Here is a 15,642-nt window from a genome sequence, read left to right as displayed (position 1 = left end):
ACATGGCTCATTTTCATAAACTACTAGCCCTCTTTGTGTCGCTGTTGTGGTTCAGCTTCTTTCGGACAAAAGGACATGACTCAGTGGATTATATCTGTTCTTTCTGCGACAGAGGATGTGCTGATGATGCTGAGTCTGTTCTGTGCGTGTATCGCGTTGGAGATTCATGTTAAACTTTTCAGAGATTATAAGTCTGCAGGTCATTCGCACAGACTGTATAGTAGTACGGCTTCGCAGCTTACCAAAGTCTTTAACAGTATCAAAATGTGGATACCGCCCAACCCTAGCTGTCTGCTGTATTTACAATATGCTCTGATTTCAAGTTTATGACAGAAATTGTAAACCCACTACATCAGACCTGGGCTTTGTACAGCTCCCAGACCACATACGGCACTTTGGTTGACTCTGACAGGCCTGTTTAAACTAATATGGGATTACAAATAAACATATTTCATCATTTTACCTCATGCTTGGACTAAAGTTGCATTGCTTTTATTTTATTTGGCGTTTTTTGTAAGGCAACCTCACTTTTTCATTGTTTAGTCATTACATAAACTCTTACAAGATTAACCAGCTGGTCAAAACAGAGCTATTTACTGCTTTTTAAAAAGAAACACAATTAATATTATGCAGAATTGAGTTAAGCATTTTGGCCCAACCCTCCACAATATTTTGCTTCTCCTGTGGCCCCATGGAAAAAATAATTGCCCACCCCTGCTCTACACATGCCTTATTTACATTTTACTGTAAACAAATATACTTTTATTTATAGTTTATATACCCGAATACTTGTAATATCCAATATGGTAATGCATGAGGTTAGACTGACAAAACTGAGGCCGCTGCAGAGTGTAAAGTTTGTTAATACTCATTTTGTTGGATGCGCTTGAGACTCACTTTACCCGGGGCTTGAATAACAAACTTGAATAACAAACTTGAATAACAAACGTGTTGGATGGTGACGTTATTTAGTTGTAATCTAATCTAATGTTTGTTTTTAATCTGTCCTTGTTTGGTCAGGGAATGGATGACGTCCAGGTGCGCGGAGCAGCTACAGACATTTTCTCGTACCTGGTGGAGTACAATCCGTCCATGGTGCGGGAATTTGTGATGCAGGAGTCTCAGCAGAACGACGACGTAAGAGACTAAATGCATGAGATGTTTGCGATAGTGTTTGGAGCCGTACTCACTGTTTGTGCTTCCAGGACATCCTGCTCATTAACCTGATCATCGAGCACATGATCTGTGACACAGACCCGGAGCTAGGGGGCGCCGTGCAGCTCATGGGCCTGCTCAGGACGCTGGTGGATCCAGAGAACATGCTGGCTACGGCCAACGTGAGTCTGACACATTCACACACGCACAGACAGACACACACAACATAAAGGACAAGAAACTCCTCATTTAACTGAACGTGCTCTAAACTACTAGCCTGATTTATCAGCCGGTTTCACTTCATGGAAACCATCTGACCTCGCAGCATTAGAATTTGTTCGCTTGACGGAAGGCGGGTACTTCTTTTTATTTAACCAATCGCTGCTATTTGGTCGTGACGTATGTAATGCGCCAAATCGCGTAAGAAGAAGCAATAACATCTTTCCCCTTGATAAAATTCACCAAACATTCTCTTTGTCCGATCTCGGGAATCGCCGCCAACACAGAATGTCTGTGTTCGTCTACATCCATCTCGACCACTTTGTTAACTGTTGTGCTGTTCCACAAAAGGGACCCAGACAGGCGTGACGAGTTTGACGTCATGGCTTCACAGCTCTTCTCTGATTTAGTCCGTGCGCGGTCTACAACTTCCGGGGTTCTTGAAAACAGTCTAGTGTATTCCGATTCCTGACTGATTCCCGCCCTCCTGTAACCAAACACATATTTGTTGTCTTACATTTGTTGCATATTTCACATGCTCTAGTCGTCCTAATATTAGTATTTTGGGGCTAATCTGTATGTGAAAATGCAGAAGTATGAGTTTTGAGCGGTGTTGTCAAAGTTGCTTGCTTCCTTTCTGAAACAATTTGGCAGTACAATTAAACATATCTATATCTATATTGGAGCTGAGCAATTTATTGCATTAATTTGATTTAATTCAGGTTTTTAATGATCAGATATAGAAAAGTTGCAAAATAGTGAAATCAGGGATTATTATGGAACAAGTTTACCTTTCTTATTTCTTCAATAATATGATACGTAATGAGCTTTTTCTATTTGAAAAACTATCAGTGCCTCCTCTGACTTCCATTAAAATTGTCCAGTGAGTGCAAATAAACAGATTTTATGTTTTGGCCATGATGAACGTCCATGTAGCAACCAGATCAACCCGACTTTTTACTGATTTGCTGTCCGCACGGTAATAATTTGAAGATCCAAAAGCAATAAGAACTTGGAACAGTCCAAATGGTATTGAGTTAGTTGTATTAATCAATATTCTTACCATTTTTTTATTCCAGAAAACGGAAAAGACTGAGTTCCTGAGTTTCTTCTATAAGCACTGTATGCATGTTCTGTCGGCGCCGCTTTTAGCCAACACCACAGAGGACAAGCCCAGCAAAGGTACGTTTTTGGAATTTATGTTTAATGTTTAATAGTCGAAATCTGTTCAGAGTTCACACTTTCCAGGAAAATACTAAAACATGAACTGAAACCGGTACATTTCTGAGCGTGTTTGTACAGATGTAATCCTAGTCTGTTTATATAAATGGACATAATTAACCCGCTAGTCGCCATTTTCCAAATAGGAAGTGAACATGGGCGCGCTTCTGGCTCCATCGACTCCAGTTCCAATTCACTTTGTATTGTAAAAACATTGCTCCTCTCCTCTCTCTGTGTAACTGCTGCTTTCAGGCTCCTCATTTTGGTCTTTCAATGTTCATATTAACCCGCTCTACGTGATCCTGGTGTTTTTATTTCACTATTTTATCTGTAAATCTGTTCCTTTTCCTAATGTGTAACTCTGCTCCAAATTCCTGTAACTGCCATCCTCTGTGAGCTTCGTTTGACTGGAGCCGAACACTATAGAGCTGCTGCAGAAAGCCTGAAGAAAATCTGATTATTTAACCTTTTTATCCGATTTACAAAGCTCCAGATTGACGGCAGGGTAACAGGGTAACGGCTCATCGAACCAGTCATGAATTAAGCCATGAATGTATTTTTACATTGATATTTTTTTCTTTATTTGGTTTAATTTGACTGATTAAACCGTAGTCACTACCAGGCTGCCGGGAAGCTACGAATCTGCATCTCCCCAAAGAAAAACACTTGTACTTTTCCATTTATTATCATTTATTTATAGGCTTGGGAGTGAGAAACACAATTTCGATTCTTATGTTTTGTATGAAGAATGATTCAAAAACTGTAAATTTGTGTATTGTGGCTAAACACTAAACAGTCTCTTAATGAAGCAGGGAGTAGACTGAAGAGAAACAATCCCAAACTAAAGTTACATCAATGATTTTTATTTATTTTTTATCACATTGACATGAGTGATTTATCTGCTACGTAGCTACAACATCTGCACACGAGCCAGAACACATTGCGTTCTGTTTCGCTATTTTATCAATTTCACATCATTTAAACTGTCAGTATCAGTGAACGTTACACTTTCAGGGCTTTATAATAAAGTCTATTTTTCACAAACGTCTCCATGGTAGCTTTTTTGATGAAATAAGAAAGTGAAAAGTAAACCAGATGTCCAGATATTGCGGAATTAATGAAAAATTAACTCATTCTATACTTTAAAATCTCTAAAATCACACCCAGACCAGTTTAACTCATCTTTAATCTGATTAGTTTAATGAATAATTATTGCATTTTTGTAATTTAATAACAAAAAACTAGTTAATTCACCACGTTTACCACAGATTCACGTGGGTGCATGTCAGGCTCCCTTTAGTGCGCTTTTTATACAGTTTATGGATCTAATCTACAGGTTTAGCAGCAGAATAAATTTTGATATTTTGTTGTTTGTGGAGGAAACTACTTAAAAAATCGCAGCCAATTTTTGATTTGCCAATTGTGTCCATTTCAAATTGCGATTAAGCTTGCAGCCGTCACCCTAATCGTGGTCTGTTTTTACCCTGTCAGATGACTTCCAGACGTCTCAGCTGTTGGCCCTGATCCTGGAGCTGCTGACGTTCTGCGTGGAGCACCACACGTACCACATCAAGAACTACATCATCAACAAAGACATTCTGAGGAGAGTGCTGGTGCTCACCGCCTCCCAGCACGCCTTCCTCGCACTCTGTAAGTTTCCCCCCCGTGTCCCCCGGTTTTAGTAATACTGCTGCTTCTTGCCTAGCCTGGAATGTTCCGAAGTACGGCATTAAAGCTGAACTATTCTGCAAAATCGACTTATTAGAACTTATTAACCAAGTTGTATATAGTGTTAATCTTTATTCTCCTGTATTCAAGACATCATTGCTCCGAATCTATGCCCATTTTCACCTCCACGGTACACGCCCTCTGCTCTGTACTCTCTTCTCCAGTTTTATTTTCTTCTTTGGTGTAATGTGCAGCTATCCATCAGAGGCGTTGATAACTTCACAGCTCTTTGTTGTGATGACGTTGGGCACTGCAGTTTTCAAAATCAGTGGACTCGTTTGTTATATTTAGGCAACCTTTATATGATGACGGTCTGAGCAGAAGACGCAAAAGTGGCGGGACGTCTTCACTTTTTATTCTGCGTTTAGACGAGCGTTTTCGGGAGGAAATCTGCGTGCATACGGTGACGCAAAAATGTATGGAATTTGATTGTGTTTACATGCCAGGCGGCTCGGTGGTGGCGCTCGGTGGTGAGTTATGTGACGTAAACATGTACACAACGTGAGCACCAGAGTTTTGCGTCTTGGGCAGTGTAGACGGAAACGCTACGGTGGAGCATATTCAACTTTTCCACTCTGGAGGGTGGTTTCAGATTTTGGGATTTTTAAGCCCCAAAAACGCCGTCACCGTCTAAACCAGACATGTCAAACTCAGGCTCGGGGGCCAAATTTGGCTCACAATATAATTATATTTGGCCCACGAGATCATATCAAATATGTATTAGAGCTGGCCTGCCGACTACAGATTGGTTTTAGAGTCATTATTTATTTAACATTTTATTATTTTTTATTCTGCTTGTTATGGATTCATTGTTTAAGTGAAACTATTATTAAATATTTATTTTAAAAAGAAAAGGTTTAACATTATGTATCTCGAAAGAAGAGAAAACATGCAGATGCTGTTTTTCAGTAAATATTTAGTTTGGCCCACGAGTTAGTCACAGTTTTTAATTTTGGCCTCTGAACTTGAGTTTGACACCCCTGGTCTAAACGAAAGGCACTTCCGATAAAATATTTTGTAGTTTAACCCTAAAAGTATGATTAATTCTGCACATGTAAGTGCTGTAAAGTAATGGAAAATTCACTTTCAGTCACGGAAAGGTTTTTAAATTTTGTCAGTGAAAAAGAGTGGGAACCCTGGTAATCCCATCAGTATAATTTTGTCCCACATAATTAAAAAGGCTTCTTGTTTCTTGTGTTTGTACAGGTGCGCTGCGCTTCATGAGGAGAATCATCGGCCTCAAAGACGAGTTTTACAATCGCTACATCATGAGGAACTTCCTGTTTGAGCCGGTGGTCAAGGCCTTTCTCAACAACGGCTCGCGCTACAACCTCATGAACTCGGCCATCATCGAGATGTTTGAATACGTGCGCGTGGTGAGGACACGGACACTACAACGGAAAGCAGTGTGCAGCAGGAAGTCATCTATTTTGGAGTGCTTCAGAGTAGATCAGATTATAAAATCAGATGATACTTTGTTTGAAACGAAGGGAGGAAAATTGATTACCCTCGTATCTTAAGAATCATCCAGTACTGTGAACTGACCAGAAACGAGCACAAAACAGGGCTTTTATTACTTAAATTATCTGTTTATAATGTTGTTTCACACACACAAATATTCCTGGAGTTGTATAAAAATAAAGAAATCCAGGAGTAAAAGTAGTAAAGAAGTAAAAATCGCACGAGGAAAAGTATAGCCTTGATGAAGACCAGTTTGATCGAAACACGTTGGCTTTGGCGATCTAAATAAATTCCCTTTAACTATATTTTTCCTCGTGTGATTTTTTTTTTAACTTCTAGATTTCTTGGGTTTAAAGTTTTGATCCTTTTTCCAAGAGCGCCCTCTACCTGCTCCCACTGACTGGAACCCCTGCAGCAAACAGACACATTTTTGTTTGTTCTGCACTTTCCTGGAGTTGTGTTTTGTTTCATTCATTCATCTCTCAAACAGAAAACGCTCTGTTCCACTTTGTGATGTAATGCAGGAAATGCTCCACTATGTTTTTAAACAATATCCGAATGATTCTAGTGAAGCTGTATGATTTCAGCCCTGGAATTGTCACTCTTTAAAATGTAAAAGGAGCTGTTAACTTAAACTACCACTGCATGACATCACAAAGTGGAACAGAGCATTTTGAGCTTTGGAGATGTAAACAGACTAATAAACCAGGATTACTCAAACACGTGTGAATGAAACAAAACACAGATTCAAAACCACATTGCACTTTAGAAGGACAGTTGATCAAAACTATCTCTCTTTGTGTTCAGGAGGACATCAAGTCTCTTACGGCTCACATCGTAGAAAACTACTGGAAGGCACTTGAAGACGTCTCCTACGTTCAGACGTTTAAGGGACTCAAACTGCGATACGAGCAGCAGCGAGAACGCCAGGACAACCCCAAACTGGACAGGTGAGAGTCAGCGGGTCAGGGGATCTGTTCCACCTTCAGGTTAACAGCGACCATCTACCTTTTGTTCAGTAGTTTGGCAATTACAGTGAAATGATCCACGAGTCTAGTGAAGGTGTATGGAGTTTTAAAACATAGTGGAGCACTTCCTGTATTAACACATGACATCACAAGGTGGAACAGAGTGTTTTCTGTTTGAGAGGAGAGCTCAGCCTCAATTTGCAGGGTTTGTGTGTTAAATAGGGGTGGGATGAGACACAAGATTGCGTCCACAAAATGAGATTTTGGAATAATTTACAATAATCTGATAAAATCCCAGTTTTGTTCACATGATTTTTTTATTAGTTTACCTTGTTATATATTGTGTTGTGAATATAATTATACAAATGACAAAATTAAGTTATTTTCATCATGTTTTTAATAGCCTAAACTAGGGTTGGGTGGTAATACAGTATTACAGTATCCCGCGGTATCAAAAAGTAGCAACACTATCAGTTTCATTATCGTCATTAAAAAAAAATCAGCTGCGATTAAGGACCTAATATAATATAATTTATTGATACCTAAATTTGTTTGCTCAGCACAAATGAATGTGTGGTTGTATGTTCAGTTTAATGTTATCATGATTTAAAACTAACAGTATCTATAATGTTTCTTTTAACTGCGCGGGGAGATGACGTTCAATTAGTTTTGTTCTGTTGTCATGTGACGCTCATAAGGGAGACCAAGACAAGACGGCTAATGGGTTGGTCCCCAAAAAATACTTGTACTTCTGCAATCTGGCAGCATTTTGGCTTCAGGTGCACATTTCTTTACGTTTTACAGAAAATAAACTTAAAACTGCGTGGCTAATTTGCATGAACTGTAAGCGCCGATTAAAAACAGCTCGTTTATCGTGCGCTGATGCGGTTCAGCTTCTGTCGGACTAAAGGACACAGCTCAGTGGATTATGAGTGTTCTTTCTGTGACAGAGGATGTGTGGATGATGGTGAGTCTGTTCTGTACATGTATCGCATTGGAGATGGTTCATGTGAAACTTTTCAGAGATTATAAGTCTGCAGGTCATACGCATTGTCCGTACAGCGATGCGGATTCTTAGTTTTCAAAAGTCGTACTAGGGCTGGGTATCATTCAGAATTTGCCAATACGATACATATCGCGATACATAGGCCACAATTCGATACATATCTCGATACAGTGAGCTTACGATTTGATATAATTCAGTATGATATATTTCAAATCAGTTCGATACGGTCCAGTAAAAAATAATGTCTAAATCATGGCTGTGATACTAAAGTCTTTGTTAAACCACTTGTGCAAAGTTCATATGAAACACAAACATTTTAATCATCAAAACAGTGGAAATGTCAAATGTGTCACATAAACAAGTTTCCTTCCTCTAAACAATTAACAAAACTGTAGCTGTAACAAAATAATTTAGTAAAATATACCAAAAAAAGACTCTTGGTGATATATGGATACAGCAGCCCACGATATCGATACTGTGTCATCACATTAAACAATACGATATATCGATAATTTCAATATTTCTGCACACCCCTAAGTCGTACTACGGTAAAAGTCGTACTACGGTAAAAGTCGTACTACGGTAAAAGTCGTACTACGGTAAAAGTCGTACCACGGTAAAAGTCGTACCACGGTAAAAGTCGTACCACGGTAAAAGTCGTACTGTAAAATCCTGAGAAGGTTTAACAGTATCAAAATTTGGATACTGCCCAACCCTAAATGCGTGTAAATCCCCACATGCATCATCTGCTGATTATTACAATATACTCAATATACACTTTTACTTTTATACACTTTTTTATTAAATGATTAGATAAAACCGACCCAACTCCTTGCTGTTACTCCAGCTCGTTCTCTCTCTCCCTTTCTCTCTGCTGCTGCTCTACACGCCCACGGTGCAGAGAGACACAGACACACTTTAAACTATGTTATGGCTGAAGAAGGTCTAAATATCTCTCTTTGTATCTTTTTTCAAACTGTTTAAGCGTGGGAAACATCGCTTCTCCGCGCTGTCTGTGGGCGAATTAGAAACGCGTATATTTGATAATATTTCGCTGACTTTTTTAACCAAATTTAGCACTGATTATCTGCATCAGTATTGGTCATATCACCACTAAATAATAACTGGGGCTAAGAGTGTGTGAAAATGTCAAAATATTGAGGGAATATCTATCGCCAAGACTATTTTTTCATGTATTTTACTAAGTTATTTTGTTACAGTGCTACAGTTTTGTTGCTTGTTTAAAAGAAGGAAGCTCATTTATTTGATATATTCACTGTTTTGATGATTAAAATGTGCAAATTTAATATGAAACACACACAAGAAGTGGATTAACAAAGATTTTTAGTATCACAGCCACGATTTAACCTTTATTTTTTATTGAACCAGCCTTTAATTGAACTGGGACAGAGTTTAAAGTGTTCTCTGTCCGAATATGCTGCAGTCTTTTTAAACAAAACACAACTCCAGGTCTGTTTGTGATTAAAAAAACATAACAGAGATCAGAATGAAGCTCAATGTTGCATCTTTAAAATAACTGAATTGTTGTGGCGTGTGTGTGCAGCATGCGCTCGATCCTGAGGAATCACCGGTTCAGACGGGACGCACGGACGCTGGAGGACGAGGAGGAGATGTGGTTCAACACAGACGAGGACGACCTGGAAGAGGCCAAGGCGGTGGTGTCCCCTTCAGAAAAGATGAAGCCAGAACAGGACCTCATGGAGCCCATCAGCAAGTTCATGGAGAGGAAGAAGGGTAACGCCAACTCTCTTTTTATGTTCAACGCACTAAAAGAGGTTACACTTATCTTCTAGAGTTTGGTAGAGGTGTTGTGATTTCAGATGGAGGGCAGGGGACTATAGAACTTTATGGGAGACGCACTGTTTTTGAAAAGAATCTCCAAACTTACGCCATGATCCAGCTTTCTCTGTTCTGATACCGAAAATAGCATTTATTCAGGGTTCCCGCGGTGTCTTAAAAAGTATTAAAAGCATTGAAGTTATGAATTTGGAAATAATACCTTTAAAAACAACTGATAAAGTCTTGAATTTTTATATCTGGATCTTAAAATTTGTGCAGTAACTTCTCCGTATCGCATTTCTCCTCAAAAGTTTAATTTGTCAGGGGCCTTTATTTGGTTAAATAACGTCGCCTAAATAAAGAGCAGCGGAACCAATCATTGAGAATACATTTTCACATTTGTTTGAGAAATAAATGAACGCAAATTCCTTTTTTTCTTTCCAAAATTTCTTTCCTGGTGGGTATGTGAAATAGGCTGTGAAAGGTATCAAATTTTTATATAAATGGTCTTAAAAAAAACTTGAATTTATTGAAGAAACCTCAAGGAACCCTGTTATTTTATTTTTAAACACAGTCTATATGCACTATTAATTTTGGCTTAATTCTGTTACTGTCATACAGCACCAAAAATGCTTAAATACATTCAAGATATTATGACGAAGGAGAAGTTATTAGACACAAAAATGTACACTAAGAGGCATTAAAAAAGTCTTAATTTTTCGATATTATTTCTCAGTTTAACAATGAATTCGGTGTTACAAATTTTAATGATATTGAACATGAAACAGTAGAAAAGGTAATCGAAAAAAACAAAAGAAAAAATCAGCCACAGATAACAAATGTCAATATCTCGTGTGTCCAATAACGCTTGTACTCGTCGTGGCATAGAAGTGATAATTGTTGATTTCAGCCACCGGAATCGCGTCCCACTCTTCCAAGAGAGCAGTACGAAGATCCGCGACAGTTGCTGGAAGTGGGATACGACGGCGCACACGGCGATCCAGATCGTCCCAGAGGTGTTCTATCGGATTCACATCTGGAGAATAAGGCGGCCAGTCCATAACCCGCGCGTTGTTTTCGGCCAGACACTATTGACAGATGCGTGTGATATGCGGATGTTAAAGTTGGCACCAATGGCCTGCTCTCTCTCGTTTCCTGCTAAGCGTGGCATGATGACCGCGTGTGACATCTTTCATTTTTCCCCCAGGTTTTTAAAGCCTTCACCAGCTGAGCTCAAATGATCGAAAGAACTCCTCGAAAGTTTTCAAACAAGTAGGGATTGGCACCGTCCGGCACGTTATTTTGTTCTTTGGGCTGAAAGGTGTGGCTCCATTGTTTCATAACCCACGACTGATCGTAAACAAAATAGTTTTCATGTACAAAATAATTTGGCATTTAACTTTGTTGCGTTTTTAATGCCTCTTAGTGTATAATAACCCAAGCAAAAACTAAATCTGTACCAGGGGTCTCCAGCCTTTTTCCACTGGAGAGCTCCTTTTACAAAGCTACTTATTTTAGCAGTCACAAGAAATTGAGTAAAAAAATTGACTACACAGAATGTTGTGATCTGAAACTTGTTTTTTAGACATTTAAAGGTTTACTTTTCCGCTACCTGCTTGTCTCCTTGGATCCATGTTGTTGTTTTGCCTGGAATGTTCCATGGCATGGCATTAAATACAGTATATTCATCTAGCATTTACTCATTATGGGTGTTTCTATCGCTGAAAAATATAAAAAAATCCTGTGAATAAGGGCGACTCTCCACAGATCTGAATTGTGAGGTGCCGTGGCGGACCTTCCACTAGAAATGTTACGCAGTGCACCTTTAAATGTAAGAATGATGAAGTATGAGAATGACCAGAATAAAGCCTTCAGTTTTCTACTAAAGATGAGAAATAAAATCCTTCTGTGTTCCTCTGTCCCTGCAGTAAAAGACTGTGAGGAGAAGGAGGTGCTGGGGAAGTCTGCGCTGTCCGGGAGACCCAACCCCAGCTTCAAACTCTCCTTCTCCGGCTCCACCAAGTCCAGTCTGTCCAGCCCCCCCTCGGCCTCGCTCAACCCGGGCTCTCCAGGCTCGCCGGGGTCTCCGGGCTCAGGGCCGCGTGGCTCCCCTCCGGCTGCCGTCACTACTAAGGTATGAACGAGAACTCACCAGGTGTGTGAGTGCGTCTGAAGTGTTTTCTGTGTAGTGAAATATCAGACCATCACTGTTGGTTTTAAAAGACCTGCGCCTGATTTCAGTCTAGTCTTGTCAAGTTAAATTTTCCCACAATGCCTGATGTAAAAACTTGATAAATAAGAAAAAAATGAGACTATAAAATTGTATCTATTCATCTGATAATAACGATACAGGAGCTACTGACAGGGTCACATTTTTTCATCCAACAGTTGAATCAGGGAAACTGTCAGCTGCTGAGACTTACCTTATCTTTCAAAATAAAATCAATATTTGATTTCAACGTGTTGATCTCAGGATACAGGTTGGGTTTGGTGTTTGACGTATCTGGAAAATTCATGTAAATACTGCCTGATGACTAGTTGTGCCCTTCTTTAAAATTCTCTGTTTGTTGATCTCCTGTCCAGGGTGGTCTGGTGGGTCTGGTGGACTATCCAGATGACGACGACGAGGAGGACGAAGAGGATGAAGATGGCGAAAGTAAAGAGGACTCTCTGCCTCCGTCGAAAAAGTCCAAAGTGAGCTCCTAAAGCCACTGCCCTGTGCCCTAACGGGCTCCAGAGACTTGGGCACCCCGATGAATGAAGCCACCGCAGCGCCCACAGCCCAGAGCCGGCTCTTCTGAGGAGCCCACCTGCAAAGTGCCAATCAGGAGACAGACCACCACGGACACACCCCCGGGAAACTAAGCCACTCCCACACTCCTATGCTTTGAGCCGCTCCCACACGAGAACCTGGCTCTGAGCCTCCCTCTGGTTCTACAAGTACTTTTGATTTTTCCCATAGTCTAAACTGGACGTGGTCCAGGTCTAAAGGAAGCTAGATACCACTACGGGAAAAATGAATGTAAATGTACCTGGAGTAACCAGGCGTGTGGCTGAAAGCCGAGGAGTCGAGGCGTCTGCGTCGGCAGTTTGACTCAAAGACTCCCCCAGGGAGAGCACTGGGGCTGGACCAATGCCCCACTGCCCCAGCCCCCACTCAGGGAAGGACTACACAGCGACCCCTACTGGTCATCCAACCACACCACCACACGCACCCTTCCTCTCCTCCTTTTCTCTCCACTCTTTCAGTCTCTGCTTCTGTCCCTCTTTTAATTTGTTTTATAGGACCAGGCGGGACAGTGTCTCCGTTTGATGATGTCATCAGTGTCGTTTCTCAGCGGACATTTCTTTCTCTGAAGAGAAAAACAAGCCAGCAGTTTGTTTGAAGCTGTCCTTTACATTGAGTTTGTCTGAATCTCTCCTGTTTTGTAAATGACTCAAAGACCTGCCTTTAAATGTTCAGGACGTTTTCAGTCACACTTGAACAGTTTTTTAAAGACCTCCGTAGGCTGAGCTAGTTTTACCCTTTTTGCCCTTTGAAACTGCAAGTTTTTGGAAGAATTTGTAATCCCGTCTTGATTAAAGATTGAGTGGAATTCTCGATGTGATGGATTTTGTCATATCTTCTCATTTTTTCCTTTTACATACGAGTGTACTTAGTTGTTGAAAATACTTGGGACCATTAAAATGATGCTGTAAGATATTCTACTTCCCTTTGTCTACGGTCTTCACTTGTCACCAGCAAACGGCTTCACTCTGATGATCCTGCAGGGGGCGCTGTTGCTCCGTCACAGAGCAGGGTTCCAGGTGCAGGTTTACATGGTCGGATGTTACTCGAACACAACACGGATGACAGAAGTTCCACAGGTGCTAACGAGACACGTGGATCTGTTAAAGCCAATTGAAATGACTTAATTTTCCTTCTAAAACTGTCACGGTTATTAATTTATAGCTCTTTAGATATTAATTGATACTGAAAGTGGTATCAATACTAAAAAGTCACATTCACAGGATAGAAATGAAGCTTTCCTGAATGTCTTTAGAATAATTTCGAGCTGTATCAGAGCAAGTTTAAGAGCACACAGACGAGTAAACGCTCATGGACACTATGGAACCGACCTGGACCACTGAGGGATTACACAGATATAAAACCACATGAGAATACAAAAGTACTACAATTTAATGTTGAAAATCACATTCTATTGTCTAAATAAAGAGTTTTTATTATCACTGTGGTATCAGAATCGGTATTGAGTATCGAGTCTATTCCTTGGAAATGAAATAAAGTCACAATACTGAAATTTCAAAACAACACTTACCTTTTTAGGAGTACATTAAAACCTGAATAATCTGAAGTATCACCAGTATAATAATCTAGACCTCCCGAAACACTTGGGGATGTAACTCGGGCTGGGTATCATTAAGAAGTTGCCGATACGATACATATCTTGATACAGTGAACTTTCGGGTCGATATGACTAAGGATGTAACAATAACTGAAATATCGTGATATCGCATCGTCAAAGTTCTCACAATAATATCGTGGACCATCACAATATATCGAATTACAAGACTTTTTGCTTAAATTAAGAGTTACGGTGCAGCAACAGCTAAAAAAAAAAGAAAAAAAGAGAGGGAACTACATAGACCATGAGCCTTTGCTCCATTTCAGTGCAGACTACAAGAAGAAATAACAGTTCTAAGCACTTTTAAGTTTTAGTTCTTTGGGTTAAGTCTTGTCAAGGCATTTTCAGAGGAAAAAGTAGATTATTAACCTCCACAAAATATCGCAATAAATATACCGTGAGATGTATATCGTATCAAGAGATTTGGATATTGTTACATTCCTAATCGTGAGCCTCCCCTCCATATCATGAGCTTTTCCAAGATATAAATAATAAATATAAATAATAAATATCGTATCGTGAAACTTGGATATCATTACACTCTTAGATATGATGTATTTCAAATCGATTTGATACGGTTCAATAAAAAATAATGTCTAAATCTTGGCTGTGATACTAAAAGTCTTTGTTAAACCACTTCCTGCGCAGAGTTCATATGAAACACGCCCATTTTAACGCTCAAAAACAGTGAAAATAAACGAGTTGCTCTAAACAAGCAACAAAACTGTAGCGCTGTAACAAAATAATTTAGTAAAATATACTGAAATATAGTCCTGGTTCAGTCCTGGTTCAGTCCTGGTTCAGTTCGGCATCGCAGTTTAATCACGTAAATTGGAAACGACCGTTATCCATTTTTTTCCATTCTTCATTTAAACACAAAATCAAAAACTGAAAAAAAGAATCATTATCCGTTTTTTTTATTTTGATTTTGGAGACAAATAATGAAGAAAACTATTATTTTTTCATTTTCTTATTTTTGGTTTTATATTGAAAAACGAATGAACGAATAATACACGGATTCTGCCTTACAAAAAACACCTCTAAAATAAAAACGACGCAGCTTTAGTCCAAGCATGAGGTAAAATTATAAACGTTTATTTTGTAAATGAGCTTAAACAGGCCGGTCAGAGTCAAACAAAGAACCGTAAGCGGCCGGGAGCTGTACAATGTCCAGGTCTGCTCTATGGTCTGACGAAAAATTGAGCTTAAAATACTGTGTTCCACCTTGTGATGTCATGTAGTGGTAGTTTAAGATAACGGTTATAAACAAAGACGGGCAATTCCAGGGCTGAAATTACTCCCATTCTAGAGAAGGTGTCGAAGTTTAAATGGTGTTTCCCAAACCCATATTTTAAAATTCACAAATCTTCACGACCCAAGTCAATAAACATTGTTCGTAAATCACAAAATAAAGTTGGATTTGAGCATTATTGAACATTAATGAGGATATTTTATTGCTGACTGAGTGATCGTGTCTGAACAATTAATACTACTCAAGTTTTAAAGAGCCCATCTCATGCAAAATCAACTTTTCAGAGCTTTCTACCTTCTAAGAGTGATGTGTGGGCCTTGTATTTGTCGCCGAAGTGGTTTTTAGATTGATTCGGTGTTGTTTTTTTAACAAATTGCAGCGTATTTCTGCCACCCTCCCACGTGACAACGAACTAAAGCTGCTACA

At 39.5% G+C, this 15,642-nt stretch overlaps 1 protein-coding gene across 4 annotated transcripts in view; it reads left to right on the top strand.

The window, feature by feature from the left end:
• Positions 1-13,266, top strand: part of smek1 (SMEK homolog 1, suppressor of mek1 (Dictyostelium)) — a 39,591-nt gene extending 26,325 nt beyond the window's left edge. For all 4 annotated transcript variants that reach the window (XM_055149239.1, XM_055149237.1, XM_055149238.1 and 1 more), the window contains 9 exons: positions 1,021-1,137; positions 1,206-1,337; positions 2,454-2,556; positions 4,087-4,245; positions 5,530-5,699; positions 6,592-6,734; positions 9,323-9,513; positions 11,487-11,692; positions 12,142-13,266. In XM_055149239.1, the coding sequence (XP_055005214.1) occupies positions 1,021-1,137; positions 1,206-1,337; positions 2,454-2,556; positions 4,087-4,245; positions 5,530-5,699; positions 6,592-6,734; positions 9,323-9,513; positions 11,487-11,692; positions 12,142-12,264 (1,344 nt within the window). In that variant the 3' untranslated portion in view covers positions 12,265-13,266. The remainder of the gene's footprint in view (positions 1-1,020; positions 1,138-1,205; positions 1,338-2,453; positions 2,557-4,086; positions 4,246-5,529; positions 5,700-6,591; positions 6,735-9,322; positions 9,514-11,486; positions 11,693-12,141) is intronic.
• The last annotated feature ends 2,376 nt before the right edge of the window (positions 13,267-15,642 follow it).

This window comes from Boleophthalmus pectinirostris, unplaced genomic scaffold, assembly GCF_026225935.1.
Source record: "Boleophthalmus pectinirostris isolate CB_2022bp ecotype Guang Dong unplaced genomic scaffold, ASM2622593v1 HiC_scaffold_13, whole genome shotgun sequence".
In the NCBI taxonomy this organism is placed as follows: Eukaryota; Metazoa; Chordata; class Actinopteri; order Gobiiformes; family Gobiidae; genus Boleophthalmus; species Boleophthalmus pectinirostris.
This window is presented reverse-complemented; position numbering and strand designations above follow the sequence as displayed.